At 38.3% G+C, this 26,841-nt stretch overlaps 2 protein-coding genes across 2 annotated transcripts in view; one reads left to right on the forward strand and one right to left on the reverse strand.

Annotated features, from left to right (window-relative positions):
* Nucleotides 1-16,048, reverse strand: part of LOC106926961 (vasoactive intestinal polypeptide receptor-like) — a 29,479-nt gene extending 13,431 nt beyond the window's left edge. The window contains exons 1-3 of the mRNA XM_088014505.1: nucleotides 15,971-16,048; nucleotides 12,903-12,996; nucleotides 9,728-9,841 (exon numbers count right to left, since the gene is read on the reverse strand). Coding sequence (XP_087870631.1) covers nucleotides 9,728-9,841; nucleotides 12,903-12,996; nucleotides 15,971-16,030 — 268 coding nt within the window. The 5' untranslated portion in view covers nucleotides 16,031-16,048. The remainder of the gene's footprint in view (nucleotides 1-9,727; nucleotides 9,842-12,902; nucleotides 12,997-15,970) is intronic.
* Nucleotides 16,049-23,703: 7,655 nt separating this feature from the next.
* On the forward strand, nucleotides 23,704-26,426 carry mul3 (mitochondrial E3 ubiquitin protein ligase 3). Its single transcript, XM_015002194.2, has 5 exons — nucleotides 23,704-23,817; nucleotides 23,955-24,081; nucleotides 24,162-24,249; nucleotides 24,341-24,461; nucleotides 25,602-26,426. The coding sequence occupies exons 2-5, from the start codon at nucleotides 23,965-23,967 to the stop codon at nucleotides 26,092-26,094; spliced, it is 819 nt and encodes a 272-aa protein (XP_014857680.1). The 5' UTR covers nucleotides 23,704-23,817; nucleotides 23,955-23,964; the 3' UTR covers nucleotides 26,095-26,426.
* Nucleotides 26,427-26,841: the final 415 nt, after the last annotated feature.

A 26,841-nucleotide genomic window follows, 5' to 3' on the forward strand; every position in this document is an offset into this window, starting at 1 on the left:
AGAGCGATGAGTAGGGCTGCTGAATGGGGAATCAACAGCTCTTACTTTTACTCACTCTTAATTATGTTTCTGTGAGATATGCTCGTCTCTGTGGGATACTCCCAAACACTGAAAGGGATAAAAAGGGGGGATGGCTTTCCAACTGGCTCTGAGATACAGACACAGTTCCCATGTGTATTTGCCTCCATCAGTATCTTAATTACTCTCACACTGCGCCCACACACACACACACACGCAGCCACACACACAGATAAACAAAGAGGTCGAGCAGAGATGTTTTTCTTTGAGGGGGCAGAGGTGAAAGAGCTGAAGACAAATAGCTAAGGAGTAGAAAGTTACCCTTTAATGAACGGATTAAACCAGTTAAGATCAGCGGTCAATGGAGGGAAGGAGATGATGAGGGAAAAAAAGAAGAAGGAAAAAGGAGCTTTGGAGAGGAGAGAGGAGATAAGAGGAGGACTGAAGAGTTGTGCGGACTGGGAAAATATTAAGGACAGTAAAGGAGGACGCAGGGAAGAAGATTTAAGCAAAAAATAAAACCGGGCACACTGGATGAGAGAAGAGAGGAAATATTAAAATAAAAGAAGCTAAAATTTAGAAGAAAAAAAAGTTAAGCAGAAATGCAAACTAATGAAGAAAATACTATTCTCTAAGTTACATTCAAAAAATAAAACGTGCATTTCCATAAATCTTTTATTGTTTTTCATTCTGTAGTTCAACTTTTACTCTCCGTCTTCATTCGTTGTGCTATTTTTCACAAACACTTTCTTGTTCTTTTTTCTTCATGCTCTCTTTTGCTGCTGAGCCTCATAGAGATGATAAATTAATTTTCCACCTGGCACCGGTCCACACTGCCAAAAGCACAGATAACTACATTAAAGACTCCGGAAACCAAAAAGACCAACAATCTGGGCTGATATTAGCCCCAATAAAAAAACGTACGCCACACTGATACTGCCAAGTAAAGTATGACTGACATTTATGTGACTAAAACACCTTCAGTGGTTTTATGTAGTACTTACATTTTCTAAGAAGCTGAGTTTTATGTTTTGGGTATGCGCAACAAAATTAACAGATTTAAACACCTGAAAAGTTTGTGTAATCAATCTACATATGAGTTTATTTCTTGTTATTGTTGTTTTGTCTGTGTTTGTTTATTGTATGTGTGTATTTTTTTTAGAAAGAAAATTACCTAAACAAATTATTTTCTAAATTAAATTCACATGAATTTAGATGTATCTATATAAGTTAACACAAATCTCTAAACTTAGTGAGTATTTCAGTAAGAACCATTCCTATAAATATTTTTGTCGGCCATTTTGGAGTTCCATTTTGGAACATTTCCCTATAGGGGCTAACATGTTCAAGATGGGCAACTTTCATTTCAAAGTTGTTCGTCCAAATTAGGGCAAGTCAGGTCCTGTAATCTATAGGCTTGATAAGTTTGTTTTCCTGTAGGGAAGATGCAGCAGGGGAACTAAAGCAGAAGGGTGATGGTGCTTAAATTAGAGACCCATGATCAGGTTCAGACAAGCCTTCACGGATCTCTCCAGGACAAAGTCAGGCTACCAGAAATAGTGAACAACATGGTGTGTGTTCCCCTCACTGGCTTTGTAAGTCATTGTTGGAGCTACAACTCATCAAGTCCAGCTCTGCTTCTCATCAGTTCATCACCCAGTAGTGAGCTCCAGCTCCTGCAAAATCTACTAAGAACTATTCATCAGTTTCAGCAGCAAATAGTCTGCAGGTTTCTGTTTTTCTATATTAGAAAATTCAACTTGAAGTTGATAAAGAAGGAATGATCATAGTCCAGACAACACATTAGCATTAAAGATGCTTAAATCATTAAAGTGTCACCATTTTTGGTATCCAGTAACAAAAATAAATAAATAAAAAAGGATACAGACTTTTACGAAAGTGATTTACATGTAAGATGCAGTTTTTAGTTGCTGTCAGATAATCGTAGCATTAACCTAACCTGGCTGAAGTTGTGAGCGATCATTATGATTTTCTGCATTGTAGTTTGCCTGTAGTTTTAGCAATGGCAGGGGAGGAAACGAACAAAGCCGTTCAGACCGTGTTGGCTGGTAAGCTTCATATGTCACAGCTAAATGTTAGCTACTGGGTAAAATTGAAGCAAATAACATAGAACAGGGATTTGTTTTTTTACCAGGCTAACAACTAGCTAAATATTAAGTAAAGTTTGCTTTCTGAAAAGTGAAACTCTTCCGGTAATAAGGTGGAAAACAAGTGTGATTTGCTTAAGATCTACTTATACAAGTTAGCAGCTATTAGCATTAGCATCAGCAAACAATAGAGGCTTTTTATTTGGCTTTTGGTAACCAGGAAAAATAAGTTCAGTGAAAACAAATTGGAATACTTACATTTATACATAACTCCTGGCTAAGTTTTAAATGTTATGTCCCATATTTAAATTAACAATATGTACCTGCTTTACAGTAAAACATAATTGATTAATTTTAGATATGGTTATACATAGATATATGCAGAAAAAATAATAATTTCTAGTCCAAAATCTAAACTTTCTGATCTAAACAGAAAGTTTAATATTTTACACTAAAACCTGCTGAATATCAACTAGTTAAAGCTGGACTGGGATGTTCCACACTGACTAAATAAAAACAGAAAGCAGTATGTTATCTGTGAAACCTATATTTTAAAGTAAAAATAAAAAAATCAGACTTAAGTAGGTCCAATTTACATGTGCTTTGACTTCCCTTTATTTGTAAAACCTATTAATTTGAAATATGACAGTTCTTCCTGGTAGCTCTCTATTTAGGCCATTAATCATTAAACAGACATGTGTTCTGTTTAATGACACACATCTCACTTTGTGTTCAAGCATCCATAATCCTGCAGTAAAACAAATCACTATTTGTTCCTCAACATTTCCTCATCTCATTTTGTGACAATGAGAAAAAGTGTCACGCGCCGGCAACAAATTAATCTGATTGCTGCAGGTTTGACATTCCTGACATTTCTCAACCGTATCACTTCTCTATCAAATTAAAGCGCAGCTGGTGAAACGTCAAACAGTTCCAGAGTGTAAGAATGTTTTCGGCATTAAAAATTTGGTCAAATACCTAAGCGGCATAATGCAGAGAAGAACGAGGCTTAGCTTCTTCAAACAATACGACAAGACACAAAGACGGAGATAAGCCCCCGCTGTTTCAGCCAATGCCACCGCTGGATTTGGCCTGTTTGAGGGATTGCCAGAAGAATGCTTTCATCGTTCCCCAAAAAAGCAAGACGCCGAGCATTTTCAAAGCCACGCGTGACAGTCGAGCCAAAATTAGTTCCTCGTAAAACAACAGTTGCATTTTTAGCCTCTTTAAATCAAAAATTATTTGTCAGCATAATCTATTCCACTCAATTATCGTCTCTAATTAGCTCTGAAGATGGATGTTAGAAGAATTACGTAAGTGTCAGCAGTTTTATGGCACGCAGGTGAAAGCGTTGACCTCCTGGCGCTCTGTCACTGCGAGCCCGGAGAGAAGGTGAGACTCCTGAGATGAATGGCTGCGTGTTTGCGCTCAGCCTACTAGGTAAAGAGTTCATGAGAATGGCAAACTGTCGTAGTTCAATTTATGAGAGTCGGCCCCTCGACGTCCGTGGCGCCACGTTTCGTAATGCTTGTTTTTACTGCGTGAGCCTTATAAAAAGAACGGCTCGGGATGTGTCAATAGCTCCGGCCTTTCACAACTGTTCCCGACGGTACAGAGCTGAGCAGCCCTTTTTTCCATATTTTCTAGAACACACACACACAAACAAAAGAAAACACGTAAGCAGGTAACCATCATGTTTCTGCAAACTCTCAAGGTGAATGAGAACAAATGGACAAGAGGTTCCAAAGGTTCAGGATGCATAAAATCCCTGACATTCCCTTCTTATATATACTAATAAGTTGATTTACAGATATCATGTGCAACAACTAGTTTCTCTTTCTGTTGTGACCTCTGATCTTCATCCTCTCCTGAACCATCTGGGCCTAATTGATCCTATGGATCTTTGCCATGTCAAGTAAACATAAATTTTCTCTCCAAAACCGACGCCTCTTAATCTTTCCTTCTATCTTTTCCCTGGAGTGCTGTCTTGGCCTAGGTCACACCAGCTCCCATCTGGGTCAAAGCAAAGCTTCCCACAGAAGCCTTCTTCTCTCGGCTGAACTCTTTGTACGCCCGTCATAAATCTTAGATCCGACCCCATTTTCATTCCCCAAAAAGTGACGTACGAGCAGGAGATAGAATGTTCTTCCTGGCTCTAGATTAGACATCTCAATCTGAACTTCAATCACTTCCAGCGGACATTTCCAACCGGGACGAGACACACACAATACTAGGAAATAGACACAAGACTACACGTTTGTGCACAGCTTTCTACATTTTGTCATATTCTTCATCTATTTTACAGGAATTTTGGATTGACCAACACAAAGTAGTGCAGCTGGAAGTGTGACAGACCACTTTACTCATAAATACTCCTAAATGAAATCCAGTGCAACCATTTTCTTACCCCTTTGACTTCCTTTGTAATAACAAAAAGCTTTGGAGCCATAATCGCACGAAAAGGTGGATCTACTGAGCATGAGTAAGTATTACAAGTGGACATTGTCCTTTATAAGAAATATTGAAAACCATGTATTATTTTTAGTACTGGAACTAAAAATTATCATCAAGTTAACTACAAGGTCTGTAATTAATCTATTAGAATCAATTCCATTTTAATTGAAAACATATTGGCAAAATAAGCAGCACTTTCAATTTTAAAAGCCTTTCTGCTGCTAAATTATTGAGTAAATAGACATTTGAGTTAAACAACAAAGATGTTTATTGTTTTTAATCTGTCATTTAGGGTATGCAGCCATCAGCTTGGTGCAAAGTGGTGAACCCCTGATCATTCATGGAGCTTCCTTGAAAATCTATTTTTTTTTTTTTTTTTTTTTTACTGTGGAGAGTTGGGGACGTTTGTGCTGCTGCTACGTGTTTAGCATTGAGAAGCTGTTTTAGGCTTGAATAGCTTCACTGATAGGCTAGCTATCGTTTTTACAACAACTTGCACACAACAATGGACTTTTCCGTCCCATCAGACTGTTTTTTGAATCAAATATTAACCCCCAGTTGGCCAAAAGAAACGGCTTTTATTTCCACTGCTGTTGTTTACGGAAGCAGCTAGTGCGTCAGATTTACTGGCGTACTAGAAACACAACACAAAGGTTCCGCCTCTGGGCTTTTTATATAAGTATACATATAAAAAAAGTCCAGAGGCAAAAATGCAAGTAATTGCAAGTATAAAGAAAATGCAAGTAATTGTGTTAAAAATTAGTCTATTTAATTAATTAATCTAAACTAACGCACTAAAGTTTTTTTCCCTAATTATTTTCCTTCAAATTCACATTTATGAGCTACTTTGTGTTGGTAAATGACCTTTATTTGTACAGTACAGTAAAGAGTTTTACCCAAAGACACAATAACTGAGACGGACACCGCTGGTCTCTCGCATATAATGCCACAAAAGTACGTTTACATCTTTATTTGTGATGTCAAAAAATGTGGAAAAGGTTCAAGGAGTATTGCTACTATGTAAAAAACTTTATTAATAAAGAGTTTAACATGCATCTACTCTTGTAAGTAAACCTGTAATGTGCATGCACACCGTTCTGTCCTAAAAATTGCAGAGAATGATAAATAGGAAAGAGAAGAGCAGCAAGAAGGGAAAGGAGGTTGTGGATCGGAGCATTAGGGCCTCAGAGCAGTGTGGGGAATTCAGCCTGGTAAATTAGTTACAAAAACAGAGATCGACCCTATAGATCCACTTCTAGTTCAGCAGGAAGCAGCTGTAGCTGTTGTGCCTGATGAACAGGCACAGGTATTCACTGCCTGCCTTCAGTAAAGTTGAACCTTGACCCCGGCTCTCACAGCTCCAACTGAGGTCGGTGTTACATAAGTCAGGATGTCTCTCTATTAAACGAGTGGGTGGTCTTCAGGAACACAACCTGACTGTCACAATGAGACTTCTGTGTCCCAACTCTTCACTGCAAGGAAGTGAATGTATGATGATGTATACGAGTAAATCTCATCTTGTTAATGATGAGCAATGGCCTTTTCTACCTATGTGTGTTACTCTTTCGCCTAGCCACGGTTAATTTACAATAAAATGCGAAATATCCCAGCATGCAAAAGAAAACATGAAGTCAGTGCATCATGTTTTGCCACTGCCTTCATATTGTAAACATTAATAAATTCATGCAAGTGTCAGGTCAACTTGGTACTTATTTCTTGAATTCTCTTTTATTATTCTTATTTTTTGTAATTGCTTTTTTATCTTTCTACTATGTATTCATATTTAAAGACAAAAAATTGGTACACCAACATAAAATTGAGGCTTTGCAGCTTGCAGAAGACAAATAAACAACTCCTTCAAATATTACAGCATAATTACACTAAAATGACCCAGTGTGACAATTAGTGACAAGCGGAGAGAAGCAGGGGATCATTTTCGGAAGTTCGGCCCAAACAGTCTTGCAAACCAGCCAGTAAATTCCTCGTCCAGGGGATAGTTCGCACATAATTAGCGTTGCATCCCCGCGAGGCTTTCACGCATCAAAGAAAGACAAATAAACAGCATGTTTTCTTTGATGGTGCTGCGAGAAGAACCTGTTTGTTTCATGTCACTTGGATGTAGAGATGACGGCGTGTGACAGTGGAGCAGCATTACATCATATGTATGGCCCAGCGGGACGCTCTGAGCACCCCGTATTTCCGCTTTGTTTTCTCGCATATTAAGCACGATGATACTGGCAACAGCTGAAGAGGTGCGAATATGTGTAACTAAAAATGGAGAGGGGATGAGATGAGCAACATCCAAGTTTTGTCTGTTATCTCCCGTCTGGAAAAGAAATTCAGGCCTAAACACTAAAACACTGATTTTGTTTTATTGAACAGCAGGCAAGAACCAATAGGTTTGTGACAACAGCCCAGGATCTGACAGGTGACTGACTGTCAGATCCTGTATCTTGTATGACAGATACAGAACTGAGGAATGTTGTATGACAGATACAGAACTAAGAAAACATGACATACTACACCAGAAAATAAGTAAAGTACACTTGATAAAGATACTTCCTGTTGCAGCAGATCATGATTGTTGCCATTGACAACGGGTGTAAAAGAAGAGAATATAGAAGTTGGAGAAAGCTGGGTTATCAGTCTGCTGATGTTATCAGTAAGCTTGTTGGTTTTAAACCAGAGTTGTGTGTCCAAATAGATATGAGTTGTACATTAAGCTTGTTTTTTGAAACATTTTTGAACTTATTGACTGTGACTTTTACATGACAAATTTGAGCTGCGTCAATCTCGGCACCATGAAACGATTGGCAGCAAATTTCAGCTTCTTAATGCAGAAAAAAATAGCGACATCTCCACATGACGACACAAACTTAAGGCCAGGACTGTGTATGTGTGTACATGATCGTAGATGCAGATCAGATAAGCTGCGTTTCCACTGACCATAAAAAAGCGCAAAACGGAATTATGAAAATAATTCAACGGAAACGCGGCAGTTTTGAGAAAACTTGTGTTTTTCGTTAAAACGTTTCTGAGCTGGGATGAGGTGGATTTTGGACTGTATCAAAATGTGATCAACAACCGGATGTTACTGCTGGCAATGATGGCGCCGCATGGCTTATAATGATGTATTGCATGAACAAGCTTATTCATGTGTGATTTTAGTTCAGTTTCTTATTTAATGGAAACACCACAATTGCGAAATTAAGTTTTTTCGACATTGTTTAATATTTTTTGGGCACGTTTGTAATGGAAACACAGCTAATGTTACCCAAAAATACATAAGTCTTTGTGTTGACTGGCTGTTGATATTCTAAGCCTCTCCAATTTCTTTAAGCTTAACTCTGTACACTGAAAGCCATTTAAATTGATAACTTGTGCTAAGGTTTTCTTTCTGTGCCCTTCTTGTTGTCTTAATGTGTGTGAACCTGCTGCAGGCAGGGAATGTGAGTTTGTTTGCAGGTAAAACAGAAATGAACAAAGGAATGCAGCCTCACCCTGGTGCACTGTGTCACATTTAACTTCTTTTCTTTGACTGTCACACAGGTCAAAAAGGACAGAAATAAGAGTTCAAATGGTGATTTTACATGATGATTCTATCTACTGACAGGTTTAAACAAAAACCAGGATCTTTCTAAAAGACAAATGCCATTATTGTCCTTCTAAAAAATCCTTTTCCACTCCATAATTTTAGATTTATTTTGCTTTCTGACATGAGGAGCAAAGAAACATGTACATATATGAACAGCTACATTGGGAATTTATTTATATTAAAGTATGATTTGTGTGAGAAAAGAGAGCAGGAGAGATTTAAAATGATGTGAACAAACAGGCAATGCCAAGGCCACCTATGCTATCATAACAAGTATGCTAACTATCAGATTAAATATCTAAAAATGTCCATCTTTAGTTGAACATGAACTGGTTCATTTTAGACTTTAATTCAGAATGAATTGGTGCTGAACTATGAACTTGAATTAACTATGTCATGACTGAATTAGGTCTAGAGAAGCGTGAATTTACCCAGAGCAGATCTGAGCACAGACAGAGGAAGCAGAAGAGATTACCACAGATTATAACACCTTTTATGATACATTTTGCATCAGCGCAACAACGATGCACTGATAATGCTTGGACTGATAAAGTTCAATATCTGAAATGGGTCAAACCGCAAAGGGAAACTGTCAGGCTCTTTAAAATATTTAAAGACCCTGACTCACAATAATAAATCCAGGCAAATTTCACCGCCATGAGAAACAGCAAACCTGAGTCATCGGGCAACCAAGTCGTTCACGCAGACGAATAATCAGAATATAAATGATTCATAGTGAGAAATGAACCTGAGCCACCACACAAGGCAACGTGAACTACAACTGTGAGGCGTCCATCAGCAGTGATGCAGCACAGACAGAGTGAAACAATCAGGTTATTAGTTTGGACTAATGTAATATACCTCAACAGTTGTTGTCCTGCTAACCTGGATGACAATATTAAAAATGTCAAAGAGTGCATTTAATATCTTATTCCCTCAGTTTTATCCTTTTGACCCTTTGAAAAAGCCACCGGATGATGTTTTATGGCCCCCAAAACTTGGATTTAACTTGTAATATAATCCGTGCGGAGGTATGTTATCACACCCAGAATTAAAATGTGAAAAATCACAGCTTGATAGGATTTTCTAGCCTAGTTTCATAAACAAAGCACAAATTTTATACATGTGTACAAAACTATACAAGATTATCTCATCTTCTGTCATTTAAAAACAGAAGTGCAGCTATTATTTACACTGCAGTGCCACACCCTGGAAAACACTTCCTCTCCTCTCTGTGCTTCACTTTTCATATTTTGTTTTGCAAATCCAAACAGAAGGCAAATGAACTTCCTGTATTTCTTAAAGACGTTTCCCCTCTAATCCAAAAGCCTTCTTCAGTTCTGACAGAAACACGCCTGTAACATAAATTACACTAATATGGCCATAAAAGTCACTAAATGCGGTAATTTAATTCATGTTTTATTTGACGTTATAAAAGTCATTTCGGTGTAAATCTGCTCAGAAATGTGGAAAACTGTTTTTACAGAAGCCATAAAGATATTAGCAGACGCTTCACACCAAACACAATTTAATTCATGAGGTGGAGTCTTACGAGGAAGAGCGTTGCTGGTGAAGTAGAAGAGATACTTGGGGCACGGGATGGTGACCACCTCTCCGACGTCGGCAGAGGGCCAGCAGGCGATCTTGTCCCAAGTGATGTTGCAGCCTGCCAGGAAGAACAGAAGAATATGAGCTGAAATGACCAAAAGTGATGCATAATCAACAGAAGGAAACACTGTACAACCAAAGGGCTCAAGGCCACGCGGCCCGATTAAGCCGAAGATGGAATTACCGCGGCAGCTGAAACATGTAACGTTTGCTGCCGTGGCCCGGGTCCGTGACGGCGGACAAGCCGAGGTAACAGAGTGTCACCATGACTATTAAAGCAGCTTCCCTTCCTTAGCTGCTGTTTGAATTCAGAAGATGGAGCCGTGACTTTAGGGATCAGGTCGCCACGGCACCACACCTGCTCCCACAACCTATCGAAACACTATCCAGAGGATACATTCGAGATGGAGTTTATTCACAGCAAATGACGAGAAAGTTAAACCGCTGATGGGAGTTTAATGACTTTTGTGTTGTGTGAAAATGAGCCGTCTCTCAGCGTCTCTCGCCAGTGTTTCTGTCACACGGTGAAATCATAAGTGAGCCGAGTGTAATGGCGTACTGTGTGCTGCTTTCACCCCCCATCACTTCGTCACATGTAATTCAAAACCTATCAAGAATAAAAACAACAAACAACCAAATTGAGGTTCATTGTTGCATATTCGTCGCTTGATTTGTTCTTTTGTAAAAAAAAAGTGATTCGTGTAAATGAAAGTCGTAGCTCGGGTGGATTTGTTTTGCTTTTCCATCCCAAAGGAACGCTCCATTTGCTTACAGTGAGAGGTGAGTCCAGAAATTTTCAATTAAACTTAAAGTGACTTTGACTCTTCCACATTTTGTCACAAGTACAAAGTTTGATGTATTTCACAGGAATTTTCTGTGACAGGATAACATCACAGTTTAGAAATCAGAAAAACAACAAAAAGCAACAAAATAAAATGTAATTCTACAAATATAGAGTGAATACTGTTGTTTTTTATTCCACACATGAAATATTTACATTGAGATTAAAGTACTGAAATACACACAAGTTAAAAAATAAAAATAAAGGCATCAGAGGACAATTCGCTGAACTGGACTTCAGGGTTTCCCCCAGAAAACTTGCTAAGCCCGGTGGTCGGGGCGTCGAGGCGGTCCACCATGTTTTTGTATTAAAAGATGTTAAGGTGACAGGAAATGTAAAAGTATTACAGTGTAATTATATGTTAAGAGAAAAGATCTCCAGTGATATGCTGTTTAAACCCACAACTAGTCTAAAAACAACAAATTTGCACTTCTGTTTAATCCAAATTAAGTCAGCGGCTCCATCAGGCCCCCAGGGCTTCAGGGGCCCCATAAACGCTAATATTTTAAAACAGACCATAGATACATAAATGTAACACTTGTTTATTGAGATTATCTATGCTGTTAAATTTTATTCAATTGTTTAGGCATACATAAATTAAATTATTTTAAATTGTTTAACATTTAAATACAAGATTTTAAGGAGCTGGCAAGTTTACTTTGTAAAACTTCAAAGAACAATATTCATAGTTAGATTGTTTTGTTACCATAGCAACAATCTGATGCTGTGAGTTTAATCTTTGAATTTACAAATATAAATTAGTAAACTGCGATTATAACTTGTTGCTTTTAAGGCTGGCCAGTTAAACTGCTCCCTTCTCCCATATTTCACTAAATCTAACACAGAAGCTGTTAGAGCTGCTGATATTTTTAGCAGCAAAAGGGGCCCCTAAGTCAGATTCTGCTCCAGGCCTCATCCACCCTTGGACCGGCCCTGTATGATGAGGTAATCTGCTGCACTACGCAGAGATGCGCAACAAACGGGAGATTTAATTCAATGCTGCTAATGTGGCTTTAGTAGCTCTTTCATTTCGTGTCTGTTGAGTTTTTAATAAGCATCACAGAGACTATTCTGGTTGGTCGAGTTTATGAGGCGAGTTTCTCAGATCTACGTGCGGCGGCGCACCTTATCTCATAGAGCTGCACAACCAGAGCTAACAAGGCGGGTTTTAAACTCTTACCTAGAGTTCTCCAAAGGATCATAATTCCTCACAGTAGGTTTATGTAAATATCCATACAGGTCAGTCTGTGTCCAGTTTGAGTGAAAGGAGGCGGCAGTGGTGTGATTGGTCCGCGCGCTGTCGGGTTTAAATGCATATCCTGAAGGATAGGATATAAACCTATCCTTCAGGATAAATCTGCTCTGCTAGTGAAATGCTAAGAGCAAAAGAGACGCTTGCAGCCTGGCTTAAAAAAAAAAAAAAAAAAAACGTAACGTAAACAAGCAACGCTTAGCCTGGCGGCGGGGCTAGAAAAGCATGGCGGGCCGCCAGGCTTATAATACACTGGGGGAAACCCTGGATTTTATTTAGGGGTACCAAGGTAAATGGCCTGAATGCAATCCCACTAAATAATTTTAATAATAATTTTTATGTCTTAAATCTTACCGACTATTTTTGGTCTATATCTTAGTACACTTGAAATAAGACAAAACTGACTTACAAGTAACTTTTCAGCAAGTAACAGGAGCGTGGTTTAAGTCATCAACTCCTTAATATTGAGGAAAAAGTACTAGTTCCATGAGCAGATTATTTCACTTACCCATGTTAAAAGTGAAATAATCTTCCTATGGAAGGAGTACTTTTTCATCAATATTAAGGAAATAGTGACTTAAAACACTCTCCTATTTCTTGATTAAAAGTTACTTGTAAGTCACTTTTGTCTTATTTCCTACAGAAACAAAAAAAATACTTGGTAAGATTTTGTGTTTTTCCAGTGAAAAATTTGGAAAGCTTTGGTGTGCTGCTTTGTGTTGGCCTGTCACATAAAATACATTGAAGTTCATAGTTTCTAAGTGACAAGCTAACGAGATATGAATACTTGTGCGAGACTTCTGAGAGTCAAAAATAGCAACGATTGAACACGATAATGAGCTGGAAGCATGTGTACTTGTGTTCAGCCATGAGAAGGTAAAGCCAGGAAGCGTCTGAACAGCTTCTTTTGTCTTTAGCGATCATTGTCAACAACCCAGCTCTGTGATGCGCAAAGGATTATGGGACGAAATAATGGCAGCCACCAAAATGAAGTGAAACCAAGCACACGAAACGACGCCCACATACCTGTCGTGTTGTTCTCAACCTGAGCTTGGCACATGGCTCTCTCCTTGTCTATTTCCAGAATCAGGTCACACTTCGAACTCTGCGCCGAACGCACCTGCAAGACACAATATTTCACTTTTGTCTTATTTGCGTTTTCTGGGAATTGCTGTACATCATGAGAGCTTTGTTGTCCGCACACCTTGAATTTCTTTTCACGTTTGGTCACGTAATAAAGTAATTTTACTGTTTGTGTCACCTTTGTTTGGTTTTAGTTAGACAAAATTAACCATCAGCATTTTTTTATGACAAACCAACACAAACTGGAGGAACAAGTGTGTGTGTGTTTTTTTTGTTTGTTTTTTTTGTTGTTGTTTTTTTTTACAATTTCTCACAAAACATTTGATGTGTTGGAGACAGCTACAAGTCTCTGCCAATTTCACAAATGTAGAAACTGAAATCCACAGTCCATTCTTCTTTGCTAACTAGCTAAAACTCTGACAAATCAGATAGAAAGCATCTGTCAACTTAAATTTTCTAAGCATTCTTCAGATTCTCCATTGGATTTATGTCTGTACTTTGACTAGGCCATTTTAACGAGTGAAGACGCTTCGATCCAAACAGTTCCTGTGTAGCTCCAGCTGCACGTTTAGGCAGATTTCCACCTCGGTCTCAACTCTTTTGCGTCTCTGTGACAGGTTTTCTTATTGAATTCTCAGATAAGTAGCTCCATCCATGTTCCTATTCAAGTTGAAGAAAACCAACCACACCAGCACAATGCAGCTACTGCCGTGTTTCACCATGGGGGACAAAGTGCTCAGGTTCATAAGAAGTGTTAAATTCTTGCCTCTCAAAACGTTTAACTTTTTTTTTACCACCTTTATGACCTTGGGACTAATTATGGCCTTTTTTTTAAAAACAATATTAGGAAAAAAAAATGTTACAATAGTCCAAATTGTCACCTGTGAAAAGCGTGGGCCGCTATCTGGTTGATTTGTTTGTTTCCACCACAGAAAATGTTGGCAAGATTTCAATGGAATCATTACTATAGATAAGGCAACGTTTTTTTCTTGGCTTGACAATGAGAAACATTTGCATACACCTGCAAACAGTGCGTGTTTTCCATACAAAGCCGACCCTAACTGACCCAGCTGGTGAGCTGACCTGGTTTACCTGCATTCACAGTGGGATTATTGTTCCTGAAAAGCAAAAAGTGATGTGACCTCAAACACTCCTGACACTCCAACTCTAAGTTGTTTCGGAATAAATTGCAACAAAACATCAAAAAGTGGTTTATTTGCTGGTTTGGAGTTTCTGAAAATAATACCGGTATGTCCACTTCAGGTTTTCCATGCCACTTTTCCACAATTTTGATAAAGTGGCACATTCGTGGTTTTCAGTAGTTTTACAAACGTTTTTTCATGTTCAATGAATTTTAAAGGCACGTGATTGCACTGGGTTTTATTTACGGGCTTCAAAGGGGGCTGAAATACAAATTCCTGCGTGAACACTTTTCAAATATTTTTGATTAGGTAGTTTCTCTAGGAAATTAGTTGCACTGCGATTTATTTTTGGGGTAGTGGTGAGCGTTTACATAGTTTATCATTTATTGCGATAAATTTCTTAAAAAAAGAATTTAAATTTATCGTCATGAAAAATTCCAATGAATGATTTTAAAAACAAAACCATCTGTCTTAATTGTTAGTTTTACCATTTTCTCCACTGTTTGTTCAATGTGTGCTCCAATAACAGCCAACTCATTTGAAAATATGATTAAATACAATAACTGTGTGCATGTAATCTAAGCGTAATTTAAAGAGCAATATTTGTGATTGTTGTGTCAGTTACCTAAATAATAAGTAATAAACTGTTTGTATTGTCTCCTTTCATCACAATAGTACAACAAAATCTTAAAACTTTTAAGTCCAAATCGCCCACCCCTATTTTGGGGTACCAGAGTAAAGGGGGCTCCATACAACGCATGTCACACCTCTCCCACTTATTTTTAATAAGTACTCCAGGTGTGAAAATACTAATTTATTGACTTCCGAAGGAAATTGGTTGCACAAATTTGATTTATGTCTATCGCAGTAAAGGAGGCTGCACAAAAATGCATGCCACACTTTTCAGATTGATTGGCATACTAGTTTTTAACTAGGGGTTTCAGAGTAAATGGGGCTGCATCCAAAAGCCACGGGTTATTTACTTGTGGGGAAACTAGATACTTATACAGGATACCCCATATCAGCGTTTTGCAAGACGATTTGTTGATTCTGCTATGCTAGATGAGTCTTTCCTTTATCTACATTAACCAGACTGAGGTAGCTGACCACTAACGGGGCCCATATGAGTCCTGCTGCTTCATTTTCTCTTCTGTTATTTCCCACAGCGATGATTTGGCAATGTTGACAGTGAGGGATGAGAGTTCCCTTTAAGTTGCGCAAGTAGTGAGGAGGGAGGATGATCTCACGTTTAGAAATACCCTGATTTCATTTATTTTTCCCTTCATCCAAAGAGCTGAAACACACTTTCTGCTGCTCAAAGCGATCCGACCTCCAGCTGAATTCCGGACAGATCAGCGGATGATGATGGAAGTGGAAACCCAGAGAGTAGAAGAGAGACAAAGGAAAGGTCGTTGCCATGGTTTCCCCGCTGGATGACTTCTCTAACCTTGGTCATGTAAAGAAACTCAAAATACGCAGACGTCACTGAGTCAGTGGAGGACTGCGGCTTTGTTTGGAGGCAAAAATGAACTGAGAAGTGAGAACTTGAAGAGGAAATGGAGGCAAAAAAAAGAGAGAGAAAAATATATTAACATCGCGTCCCGGTGATAAAACGACGGTAAAATCGCGACATTTCCATCCACAAACACGGATCAGTGAGTGAAATCAGATGATGATCCGCGGAGCAGTTTTGGTGCGCGCTACATCCAGCAGCCACTTTGGAGACCATCTGCATATAACACGATTTACAACTAGAGGGTCAGTCTGACATCGCCCAATATAGCAGACCAACAGAAGAGAGCGCTTGAAGACAAAAACGAACGAAAAGTTCAAGTCGTGAGAAAACTCCGAGAGCTTAAATACACTCACCGGATCCAGCAGCGCGCAGGACAAAAACAGGCAAATGCTTCTGGAGAACCACACCAACATAATCCTCTAAATCAACCAGGAGACTAAATATTAAAGAAAAAAAAAAGAAGGACGTCGATAAGTTTTTTAAAAAAACAAACAAAACAAAACAAAACTCTGTGATAATCCGAGGCAGGTTTTGAATGGGTCGCTGTGTTCACTCTGTGCGCTCTGCGCTCCTGGTGGAGAGATCTGCTCCGCGCCACAAGTCTTCCTCCTCTTCCTCCTCCTCCTCCTCTCCGCACCTCTTCCTCTTCTTTTTCATCCTCTAATGAAACCAAACCAATACAAAATCATCGCCGAACAAGGTGCGTAAAAGAAAAGGAAAAAACTTCCAATAACAGAAAAAGTGTCCTCTCTGTCAAACATGTTTGGAGATTTTTACCACACGGACACATCGGTGTCTTCACATCGTCACTTCTTATTTAAAAAATAAAAATGTAAATGTGCAGTCTGAGAGAGAAGAGCTCTGTTAGGAACACTGGGGACAATCAGATATTGATTATTAAGGGCTTTTGTATTAAAAAGAAAGTTCTGGATTTAACAGGGAGCCAATGGGGGAGGGGGAGGTTGTTAACGGGGAATAAATAAATAAAGCAAATGCTTTAGTGTCTTTACAGGACAAATCCATTGAAAAATCTTAATTTTTTTTTGTCTGCTTCTGGGGGTGGGGGGGTGATGCTGTATGAAGAAATCATCAACTAAATTAACATCCCTAAACACGAGGATGGATAGAGTAAATATAATGCTAATCAGACGGAAATGACTCATAAAGAATCACCTGCTCAAAAATGAATCACATATTAGAGATAATCGCTTCGTAAATTGTTGCCCTAACGCACAGGCTGGAGCAACGCAGCGCATGAGGCTCGTAGAGATGCTGATACAAAAATGAGGAGCTGAGCTGGAAGCTGCCGGACAGCTGCTCTGATCCCTCACTGTGGGCAGCAGCGAGGGTAATTATGAAGATGCATCAGACTCATCGAGCTCAAGATACAAGCAGGCGGTGAAATCACATTCACAGCAGGGAAACCCAGGCAGTGTAAACCAGATTGAGAAGAGTTTGCTGCTCATTTCTGATAAGTGCCGTCATAAATCTTCTGCAACTCCCCAAAACAATCACAACACAACGAGGAGCGCGATTTTATTAACAGCAGCAGCTCGCAACTAGAAGAAATGTTCCAAAAAGAGCAAGAGCTTTGTTATTAATAGGGACAAAACAGGTCCTATGGAGAAAGCACAAAATTTGAATAAAATATACACAAAATGTAATTTTTTCAAATATCTGACTAAACTAATCTGGGTCATGTGAGCACAACAACGTATATTGTCCTCCTGTTTGCTGAATATTTTTTATTTTAAACATTGTAGTTGGTGGATGATGCCTGTAAAATCCCTTGTCCCGGAGCAGAACTCAATACATTATAACAGTTTAAAACAATTTTAAAAATACTAAAATTATATATTATGACAATTAAGTATAAGTATTCATATAAATAATTATAAAAGTATCAATACATTGAATTAAAAATAATTTTTATATATTTTCCAACTCCATTGAAATTTGTCCCTAGTTTTTGTCAACAAAGTCAGACATGAAAAAAAAATCAGGCATTATTGGGGGGCATCAGAACTTCTGAGGACCCCATGACGTCGTCTGTTCTCTTCCTTTGCTAGGAGGGCTAGTTAGCTCTGGTTAGCTTAAGTTATTCTTTAGTTTTTTTCTTCTGTTTTATTCCTAAATTGCTTGTCACAACCATGATGTGTCAACTCCATAACTGACAATTTACAAAACTTTGATGAAATTTTGTGAAATAAAAGCTTAATTTAGTATATTGTAAAGATTTCATGGACCTGATGAGCTACAATATGGCCTCCTTCAGAGTAACATCATGTAAATTGAGGTAGTTTGGTATTTCGTTAACTCCGTCAGATGTCAACTCCATCAGAGTTTTTGTGACTCTTTCAGTGAAATTGTTGGTAAATCTCACTTAAACGTGCAATTAATTAATTTTAATGAATTTTACATAAATTGCATTACTTTACATGTATCAAGTTTTTCATTTTACTCACTAGTTTGTCACCACCTTCAGTTCTGTGTCAACTCCGTCAGATGGACTTTTTGTTGTTTTTTGTTTTAAATAATATTTCTTTTGTTTCTTGAGAGGCATTTGTCTGTTAAATGAGTACAAATATCACTAATAGGGTATTTTAAAAATCATTTTATTTTTGTCAGATGGTGATGACAAAGTTCTGGGTCAGGTCGATTTAAAAATTAAATTTAAAAGACAATGATGCAACTGGGAGCCTGCACCTTAGTATCTTTACATTTCCAAAACATTATTTGTCATATTTGCATACATAAGGTTGAGAAATAATAATAAAAAATTGGGAAAATTAAAACCCATTTTGTTCCTATTCTCAAGAATCATTGATTGCTATGTCAAATATAGAAGGTTTCCTACCATCGATTCCCTCCCACCACTACCTTTTTGTCATGTTATAAGGTTTGTTATAACATGACAAATATATTTTTAGATTTGGTCTGGAACACTCTAAATAAAACAGTTTGCAACAAATTTTCTTAAAACTCCCCTAACTGTTAAATAGAGCCCACCTCAGAACAAGTCCAGCGGTTCTGTAAACATTTTCATAAAGAGAAAGGGCTGGGCAGGGAGAAAAGTTGCGACGAAGTGTCAAAAGGCTGTCCGCGCATGTCTTAAATTTATTCATTTATTTATTTTTAATCAAGTTGTTCTTTAATTTGTTAATCACAGGTCTTACATTTTGTAGTGGCAGGTGTTCTTAATGTACTTTTTTCGCCCTCATGGGTATTTGCTGTCAGGCAAAAGTTTGAGCCGCACGCAAACGTTTTAATTCCATTTTAGTGACTTTTCGGTTGAGGATACACAGCCTGCTAGCTAGCTTTTTTGCCTCTATCATGAAGAAATGCAAATTTATTGGCAGTTGGCTGGATGACGTTCACTGACTCTTTTGCTGTTAGCCCATGCAAAGCTGTGTGACAAAAAAGAAGCTTTTTAAACTTGGAACTGTGGGGATTAAAGTTGTAGCGATGCAGTGTGAGAAACGCAAAAAAAGACTCACAGTTTTAGTTATGCTTGATTGTAATGTAGTAAGTTATCCCAGACAATCCCGATTGTTGCTCTTAAACACAGTATCATTCAAGCTAGCATTAAAAAGGAGCCTTAAAAAGTCTTAAATTTGACTGAGATGAATCAGAGTTAGAACATAAAATAGCATCCCAAACCTTGAGCATTAATGTAGCAATTCTTTTTTCCACTGTCTGAAATTGAAAATAAATCAAAACACAAGGATATTGTACAGAACAAGGTAAAAACGGTAAGACCGCTGACTAAGAAACAAACAACAGAAAAATTTGCAACTTAGTAAAAGTAAAAGCATTACAGGGACTATATGAAAAGGAGTTTGTAGTTTGGTTTTGAACTAAGGGAGCGAGTCGATGCAGAAATCTGTCCTTTGTGGAGGCACAGTACAACAAAAGCCACTGTTGAAAGAAAGCCTCAAGAAGATGATTTAACGTTATTAGTTCTTGGAGAAAGGATTATTGGATTTTTTTCCCCTTTGCTTTTGAAATAAGAACATTTATTTGTAAACCCCAAGAATCTATTTTGCCCCAATTTATTGCCCTGTCTTGTGGGAATCCTTAAGTAAAGCCCCTGCATTCCTCCATAGATGCTTCACAGCTGTTTTCCAGTCAGGTAACTTACTGTCTCCTCTGTGACCATCAGTTTTTTTTGTTTTTTGTTTTGGTGGGGAGTGGGGGGGTTGTTTTGTCTTTTCTTCTGTTTGACGCAGTTTTGCAGCTGCAAAGTTTCATACTCCTTACTTAAAAGGCCTTCCAACAATGGGCAAATCGACGTCATCCATTCGAATGCCGTTACTCCTTTCAGTGAGCCGTCAAGGACAGATGTACCGGAGAGGAAGCAACACCTGAATCACAATGAGGCGTTATGAAGCGACAGAGAAGGCTTTGCGAGAACTGAAATTATTTAATGCACCGCAGTCTCTTTCTTCGCCTCCCCTCTACGCTATGAAAACCCGTGGAGTCAGAGATATCCCTCAAGATTTGCTTCTATTTCTGTGGAGCTGATAGCCAGAAACGCAGTAATCTGCTTCAGTGAGAGAATTTACATTTTCAGTCTCTGTGACTCTTTTCTGTCGTGGAACAGGAGTGGAAACGTTGTGTGAGAGTGGCATGCAGAGGACAGGGAAAAGTGTTGGTTCATATAAAGGCATGTAGAAAAACTTAGGACACCCTGTGTTAGGTAAATTGTATTATTATTATCAAATGTTGTTATACCTTTATAATATTCTTGCTTTATGTACACTTACCTGCAAATATGTAGACCTACTTATTACTGTTTTGTAATTTATATGAGTAAAAGATTTTGTTTTATGTAAATTAAAGCCCACAGGCCCTTATTCTTCCAAGTCCAGCCCTGAATGTTAGCAATACTGAAAAAAACTCATCAAATTGTATAACTACACAATTAAAACCAAGTAAAATAGCTTTTTGAACCTTTTGTAACTGTTACAGGAAATCCTTTTAATGTTTGGGACATAAAAAACATAGATCTTTATTTTCTTTTAGAAAAGAAATGAACATGTCACTGGGTGCCATAATTTCTTCTAATGTCTGTGTACGGCAGGTGTGTGCTTACAAGCAGGCGATGTTTGCCAAGAGAGAGAAGCAGATTTGTGCTCAGCACACATTGGGAAGCAGAGAATAAGGAAGCTGGCTGAGTCTGACACTTCACTCTGTGATTAATGGCGAGATCGCACTGGTCACCGCTAATCTGCCTGAGTGAAAAGCAATCAGAGGATTAGCTGCTTCAGAGTTGAGAGCATGTGTGTTCTGGACCTGCCTCTCTAAGGTAAACATCAGTCTCCTGAAATTATACAAAACATTCAGTTTGATGTGAGACAACAGCTAACAGTTAGCATTGAGTCAGTTTTAATGAGTCATAGATATGGTATTTTAAGTGAAAGGTTTGAAATTATTGTAATTTGTTTCTAATCCACACCTGGTCAACATTATAGAGATGCAAATATAAACTTACACTCATACAAATATTTATTCCAATGCCTTTTAAGAAGATGCACATCCACCACACGCTTTCTGTAACGATCAACAAACTTCTAATGCAATCCTGGCTGGATATTTTTAACTTTTTTGGCACGATTAGTAGAGTCCATTTAAATGAGATGTTCTTTGTTTGTTTGTTTTTTTTATACAAGGGAAATCCATGTTTTCCAAAAACTTATGGTTAACCTGCTTTACCCATTCCAGAACATCTGTGGATATGTGTTCAGGTTCATGGTCCGGTTGAAACACCCAAATGTTTTAACCATCTGGCCCAAACCGTAAGAATAGCAAAATTTAAATTTGCAACCCCTCACATAGGCAAGTGACTTGCCTTCTGTACAAAACCTCAAAGTCGACAAAAATCAAATATGGCCAAAATGCTACCAAGTGTTTGAAGGAGTCAGGGCGAAGCGTCCAGCTTTCAGGGCTAGCGGTAGCAGCATTATGCTAATGGGGTTAATCTACTGCAAGCGGTTCCTGTGCCTTGAACAAAGCAAACCTACAGACAAACGATTCATTCTTAATTCTTCACTTTCACTTCAACTCAACAGATACTTTGAAACTTGCGTGTGCCAACAAGGACATCATCCCAAATACACATTGAATTCAATTGAAAAAGCAAAAAATACTTTATTGATCCCAAAGAGAAATTAAATAAACACGAGAACTGGTGTTGGAATGGATACAGCCAGCTTACATGAAGCATCTGGAATGAGCCGTTATTTCTAAAGAGCCAAATCCGTCTCAGGAAATGACAAAAGTATAACATGAATGTCACCTTCTCAGCCATGATGAGCAGAATTCCAGAAATAGCTTCATATAAAAATAAAAAAGGGATCTAGTTGCAGCTCCAAGTTGATTAAAATAAAAGCAGAAAGGCTCGTCTTACCTTTCGCTTAAAAATATCTTGATGAAATTTGGGGAAATATTCTGTAGGCTAAAGTGAAGCCGTTTTTCTCGTTATGTCAGGTGCAAAACAAACAGAAGGTTTCAGAAAAAGGAGATTGAATGTGGTGGAGGTAGTGTGATGGTCTGGAGTTGCTATCACTCTTTGAAGACTTCAAGATGCTGTAGTTGATGGGAGAGCAAAAAAAAATATTGTTTTACTCAAAGTAAAGTGAACAGCAAAGTGAATCCTAAATCCTTTCTGGACAGTTTGGCTAAACTCAAGGTGTTACTGCTGACCAAGCTAATGCTTCTGAATTATCTGGTTTGAATATATCAAAGCATGTCTTTATGTATAGCATGTAATTATCTTTAAAAGTCAGTTTGATAAGCTTCTGAGAGCTCAAATTGGTGGCCCAGGTTACCATAGCGAAGGAAATTGCAGCATTCGGTCTCATTCAGACTCAAAATTCACTCAAGCTTTGTCTGGAAAGCCTGCTATTGAGGAAGGATCTGTAACTCTTAATTATACGCTTCAGCAGCCATGAGCACTTCAAAGCTTTTCAGCCCACATTTGTGACACTTTTTCTTCTTTTTTTGTTCGGCGTGAACGATTTGAACATGCAGGTGAACTGCAAATGGGGTAATTTTTATATTTTCCACAAAAAAAGGGGGCAAACTGAAAAAAATAAAATAAAATAAAATAAGATAAATCATTTTGTATTGAAGCAAATGAGCCAGATGGTGTCAATGAGAAAAGTACTTACAGTTCAAATCTACACAAGTGCTTTAGAAACACTCAAATGTCTGTCAGAAAAGCTGTAGGAAATATAAAAAAATAAATGCATCATTACTCAGTTTAGAAATGATCCCAGTCGTAAATGCATCATTCATGCTGGCAGGTTTATTCTGTAACACACCACCACAAGAAGCAGAAAACACACAAAGCTAACATGGAATAGTGGTTGTCTTCCCAGAGCAATGAGCACAAGGCAGAACATCAGAGAGTTAATTAAAATAACTTAAATTAGACAAAAAGAACAATTCTTGCACCTTTAGACTTTTTATATATAACTTTGGAAATAGTTAGAAATTTGCCAGGTTATATTATTCATGAGAAGCATTTTTTTTTTACTAAATTAAAAGGATCAAGTAATAAATAATTTTCATTAAGAATAAATGTCTGTATTAGAATTATTTATTTTTATTATTGTTATTATTATTATTATTATGAGTCTGGTGTAATTTTATAATCTTGTCATGTTTTCATTAGCTGTGAATAATAATCATAATTAACAGAAATAAAGGTTGGAGAATATCTTTCTGGGCGTTATTCTTCTCTATTATGTGTTTCACTTAGTAAGCAGTTACTGAAATCAATTAACATTTCAATAATCAAAAATTAGAGTATCACAAGACTTTGTATGTTAAAAACAAATGGACAGACACTAGAAATGTTTAATCATATATAGAAAAATATATTATGACGCATTACTGTTTAAATAATCCATATTATATCAAACACTGATTTTAGACAGTGCAGAGCCAAATTGTTACAAAATACCCGATTACTTATCCTTGAAACGGGATTAAGTGAATGAAAATGGAACGACTTCTCACGTCGCTGCTGCCACCTGCTGGACAAGAGAAGTACAGCTGGAATTCTATTGGTTGAGTAGATGTGACGCCATCAAGAAAACAAGGAATTGAAACTACAAACTAAGCCTTTGTTTCGTTTTCTGTTGCTCCAGCACGTTTATGTGACTCCTTTACCCTTCGGTTTTATTAGATAAAGGTTTGTTTTTAACTTGTCCAGTTTGAAACTAAAATACAATGTAATTGATTCGTTTTAAACTCATGTTTCAACACTGCCATCCTCAGCATTTTCTCTGCTTTGCCATGCAGGTTGTTATAAACTGTTTCACTTTCCAGGTTTTCAGCTATGGGTGACTCTTCTCCACACCCCTTGGTTTTGATCGGAATGGGCACCAGCATTGCCTTCTCCGGTTTGTTTTATAACCTCTATCGGGGAAAGAAAGAGGAGATAAAACTGCTCAAGGCAAGTTTGGCCTCTGTTGTGAATCTATAAGGCAGCTCTGCCTTGTTTCATGGCGACTGAAATTTGTTCTCATCTTTTAGAAAATCCCAGTTTTCAAACCTGATGACCATTTACTTAAAGTGCTGAACGCATCTTCACACAAACGACTCCAGTATGTTGCTGTTGAAGGTAGAAACCCGTCTCTATTATTATTATAATTATACTTTTGTACAATGTGAAGTTTTTGAAGACTTTCAGTTTTCTGTCTGTCTGTGTGAAGGCGTTGTTCAGGCTGATGGGGAGGTCCTGCAAAGCAAATTTGTCCCTCGATGCCATGGTGTGATTCAGAAGGTTGTAGTGGAAGAGCACTGGAAATACTGGAGCCATGTCACCAGGACTTGGTAACTATAACTCTCTCACAAAGGTTGATAATTTGAATATTCTGTTGTAACTACATCTTTCAGCGGATTTTAAGGAGAGCATAAATGTAGTCTGGCCATTGCTGTTTGATTTTCATCTCCTTTCAGTGCTCTGTCTGGGCTTTCTCCCATTAAGTTGGATTTCTTAGGTACAATTTCAACCGAGCCAATCAGCAGACAGTAGAAGTTGTGATTTTCTGCGCAGTTTTAGAATTGTAGTCTGCCTGTAGTTTTATCGATGGCAGTGGAGGAAGTGAACGAAGCTGTTAAGTCTCTATAGGTCACACTTCCACATATCGAATCAACATTAACAGCCACCTCGTTCAGCTCGGCACTCTTTGCAGTGGTTGCATACAGAGCAGGCAATTTTAGGAAAGCTTCATAGTGTCAAACCGGCACATTGTATCCCTCACAACCAAATGTTTAGCAATTGGGAAAAATGTAAAACTTCAACAAACACCTCCAGGAAGCAATTGTTTCTCAATAGCTGATGGTTCCAGACTGTCTGAACAAAGAAACCAGGCTAGCACAATTGTACTACAATACTTGTAAAAATACTTTACAGCAGCTTCCTCCATTCTTTGGAAAATATCTCAAACTCAGGCAACTAAGACTGAAGGCATCCGAGAACATTTATTTCCAAGTGTTGCGACAGATTCTAAATTTGGTCTGGGTTATTCTGCCACACATGAATATGTTTTCGCCCAAGTCATTCCACTGTAGCGCAGCTGGAAAACAAAAACTCTGCTGTATCAGAGGAAGCATGATGCTGCCACCACCGTGTTTCACAGCAGAACTGAAGTATTCAGTGTGGCGCGCAATGGTATTTCTTAGGAGTTCATTGCCTTTTCTTGTACTCTCAACAGACTTTCCCACCTGAGCTATGGATCTGTGAAGAGACTTGAATGTTGTTTCTATGTTTTTTTCTAGGTTTTAATGAACAAGAAAGCTAAAACTACAATGTCTCTTTTAAGTCATTGCAGTCATTTTTGTGACTTTAATGTGTAATTTGTAATGTAATTTTCCTTCCGCTTCACAATTCCTCATTATATTCAATTTGTCCATCAAACTAAATGTCACTTAAGTGTAAATATCAGTCATTTATTACAGCTTCTATTTCAGGAACTCCCGGACAATCAACAAGAACGAGACCAACAACTCCGTCCCCTTCAGTTTAGTCCAGCCCGGTTCTTACATCGCCGACGTTCACGTGAAGGTGCAGAACCCCCTGGAGGCCTCGGGGTGCTACATGGAGAGGGTTTACTCCAAAATGAGACACGCTCAGGAGGGTCTGGCGGAGATGGTGGCGCAGGGTCTGAGTGGCGAGAAACCCGTGGCCATGGTGGAGAGCGAACAGATGCTGCGTGTGGGAAGCAGCCTGACGGGGCTCGGAGAGGTGGTGCTGGAGGGAGGCCGGGTGGTCAGCCTGCGGGCCCCGCAGGACGGACGCAGCTACATCCTGCTGCCCAGCGACTACAGGAGCTTCATGGACAGACACGAGGCTTCGGCCAGCATGTGGAAGACGCTGTCGGCTGTGACCGGCCTCACCGCGGCTTCTCTGTTCGCCGGCATCTTGTACAAAGCGTTCGGAAAACCGGACGACAGACCCAGATAGGCGCAGACCTCCTGGTTTAAAACTGCCTAAAGTTTCCACTCAGAAAAGAACAAAAAAAAAAAACAGCCACCATTCATGCTTTATATTCCTATTAACCGCAACACCGTAATGTATTTTAAAGATTATTTTAAAGCACAAGTGGACCAATTCAAAGCTTTTGACCTTAATGACAGTTAGTGCTATGATTAGTGACTACTGAAGGACATAATGTGAATATACCAATTGATGTGAAGCAACACAAGCTTTTAGTTGCATTATTTTTGGGACATTTTTACTGCTTTTTAATCAAGGAAACAAGTTTTTCGTCTAATAAAGGTGTACCTTTAAATACATTTTGGTGAAAATGTTTTTGCAGCTTTTTCTGCTCCAAAGCGTATCTACAGGTTTCAGTAAGTCAAATTTAAGTCATTAAAAACATTAAAACTTCACATTTAACTTTAATTAAAAACTTTTAAATTAAGGATTGGATTCAAAACCGAAAAACTTATAAATTCATCTCTGGAGATGAATTTGCAATGCAACAAAGGTCTAAGTAGGCTTAACTAGCGTAGCTAGCTAGCCTGGCTAGTTAGTTAGCCTAACTAGCTAGGCTAGAGGTCGCCTCAACCACTTTGAGTCAAAAAGAACAAAGTCAAGATGTCTGAGTACTCAAACTTTTCCCCAGGCAGAATTAAATAGTCCTGCCACAACAAAATGTAAGGCCTGTTATTGACATATTTAAGGCCAAATTACATTTTTAAAAAGCAA

This window comes from Poecilia mexicana, unplaced genomic scaffold (genome assembly GCF_051168715.1).
Source record: "Poecilia mexicana isolate PSO_F unplaced genomic scaffold, ASM5116871v1 scaffold_17, whole genome shotgun sequence".
Classification (NCBI taxonomy): domain Eukaryota; kingdom Metazoa; phylum Chordata; class Actinopteri; order Cyprinodontiformes; family Poeciliidae; genus Poecilia; species Poecilia mexicana.

Coding starts and splice junctions, on each gene's coding strand:
- mul3 (XM_015002194.2), top strand. CDS start 23,965: ATGGGTGACTCTTCTCCACACCCCTTGGTTTTGATCGGAATGGGCACC. Junction 24,082..24,161: donor AGGAGATAAAACTGCTCAAG/GCAAGTTTGGCC, acceptor CTCATCTTTTAG/AAAATCCCAGTTTTCAAACC. Junction 24,462..25,601: donor AGCCATGTCACCAGGACTTG/GTAACTATAACT, acceptor CTTCTATTTCAG/GAACTCCCGGACAATCAACA.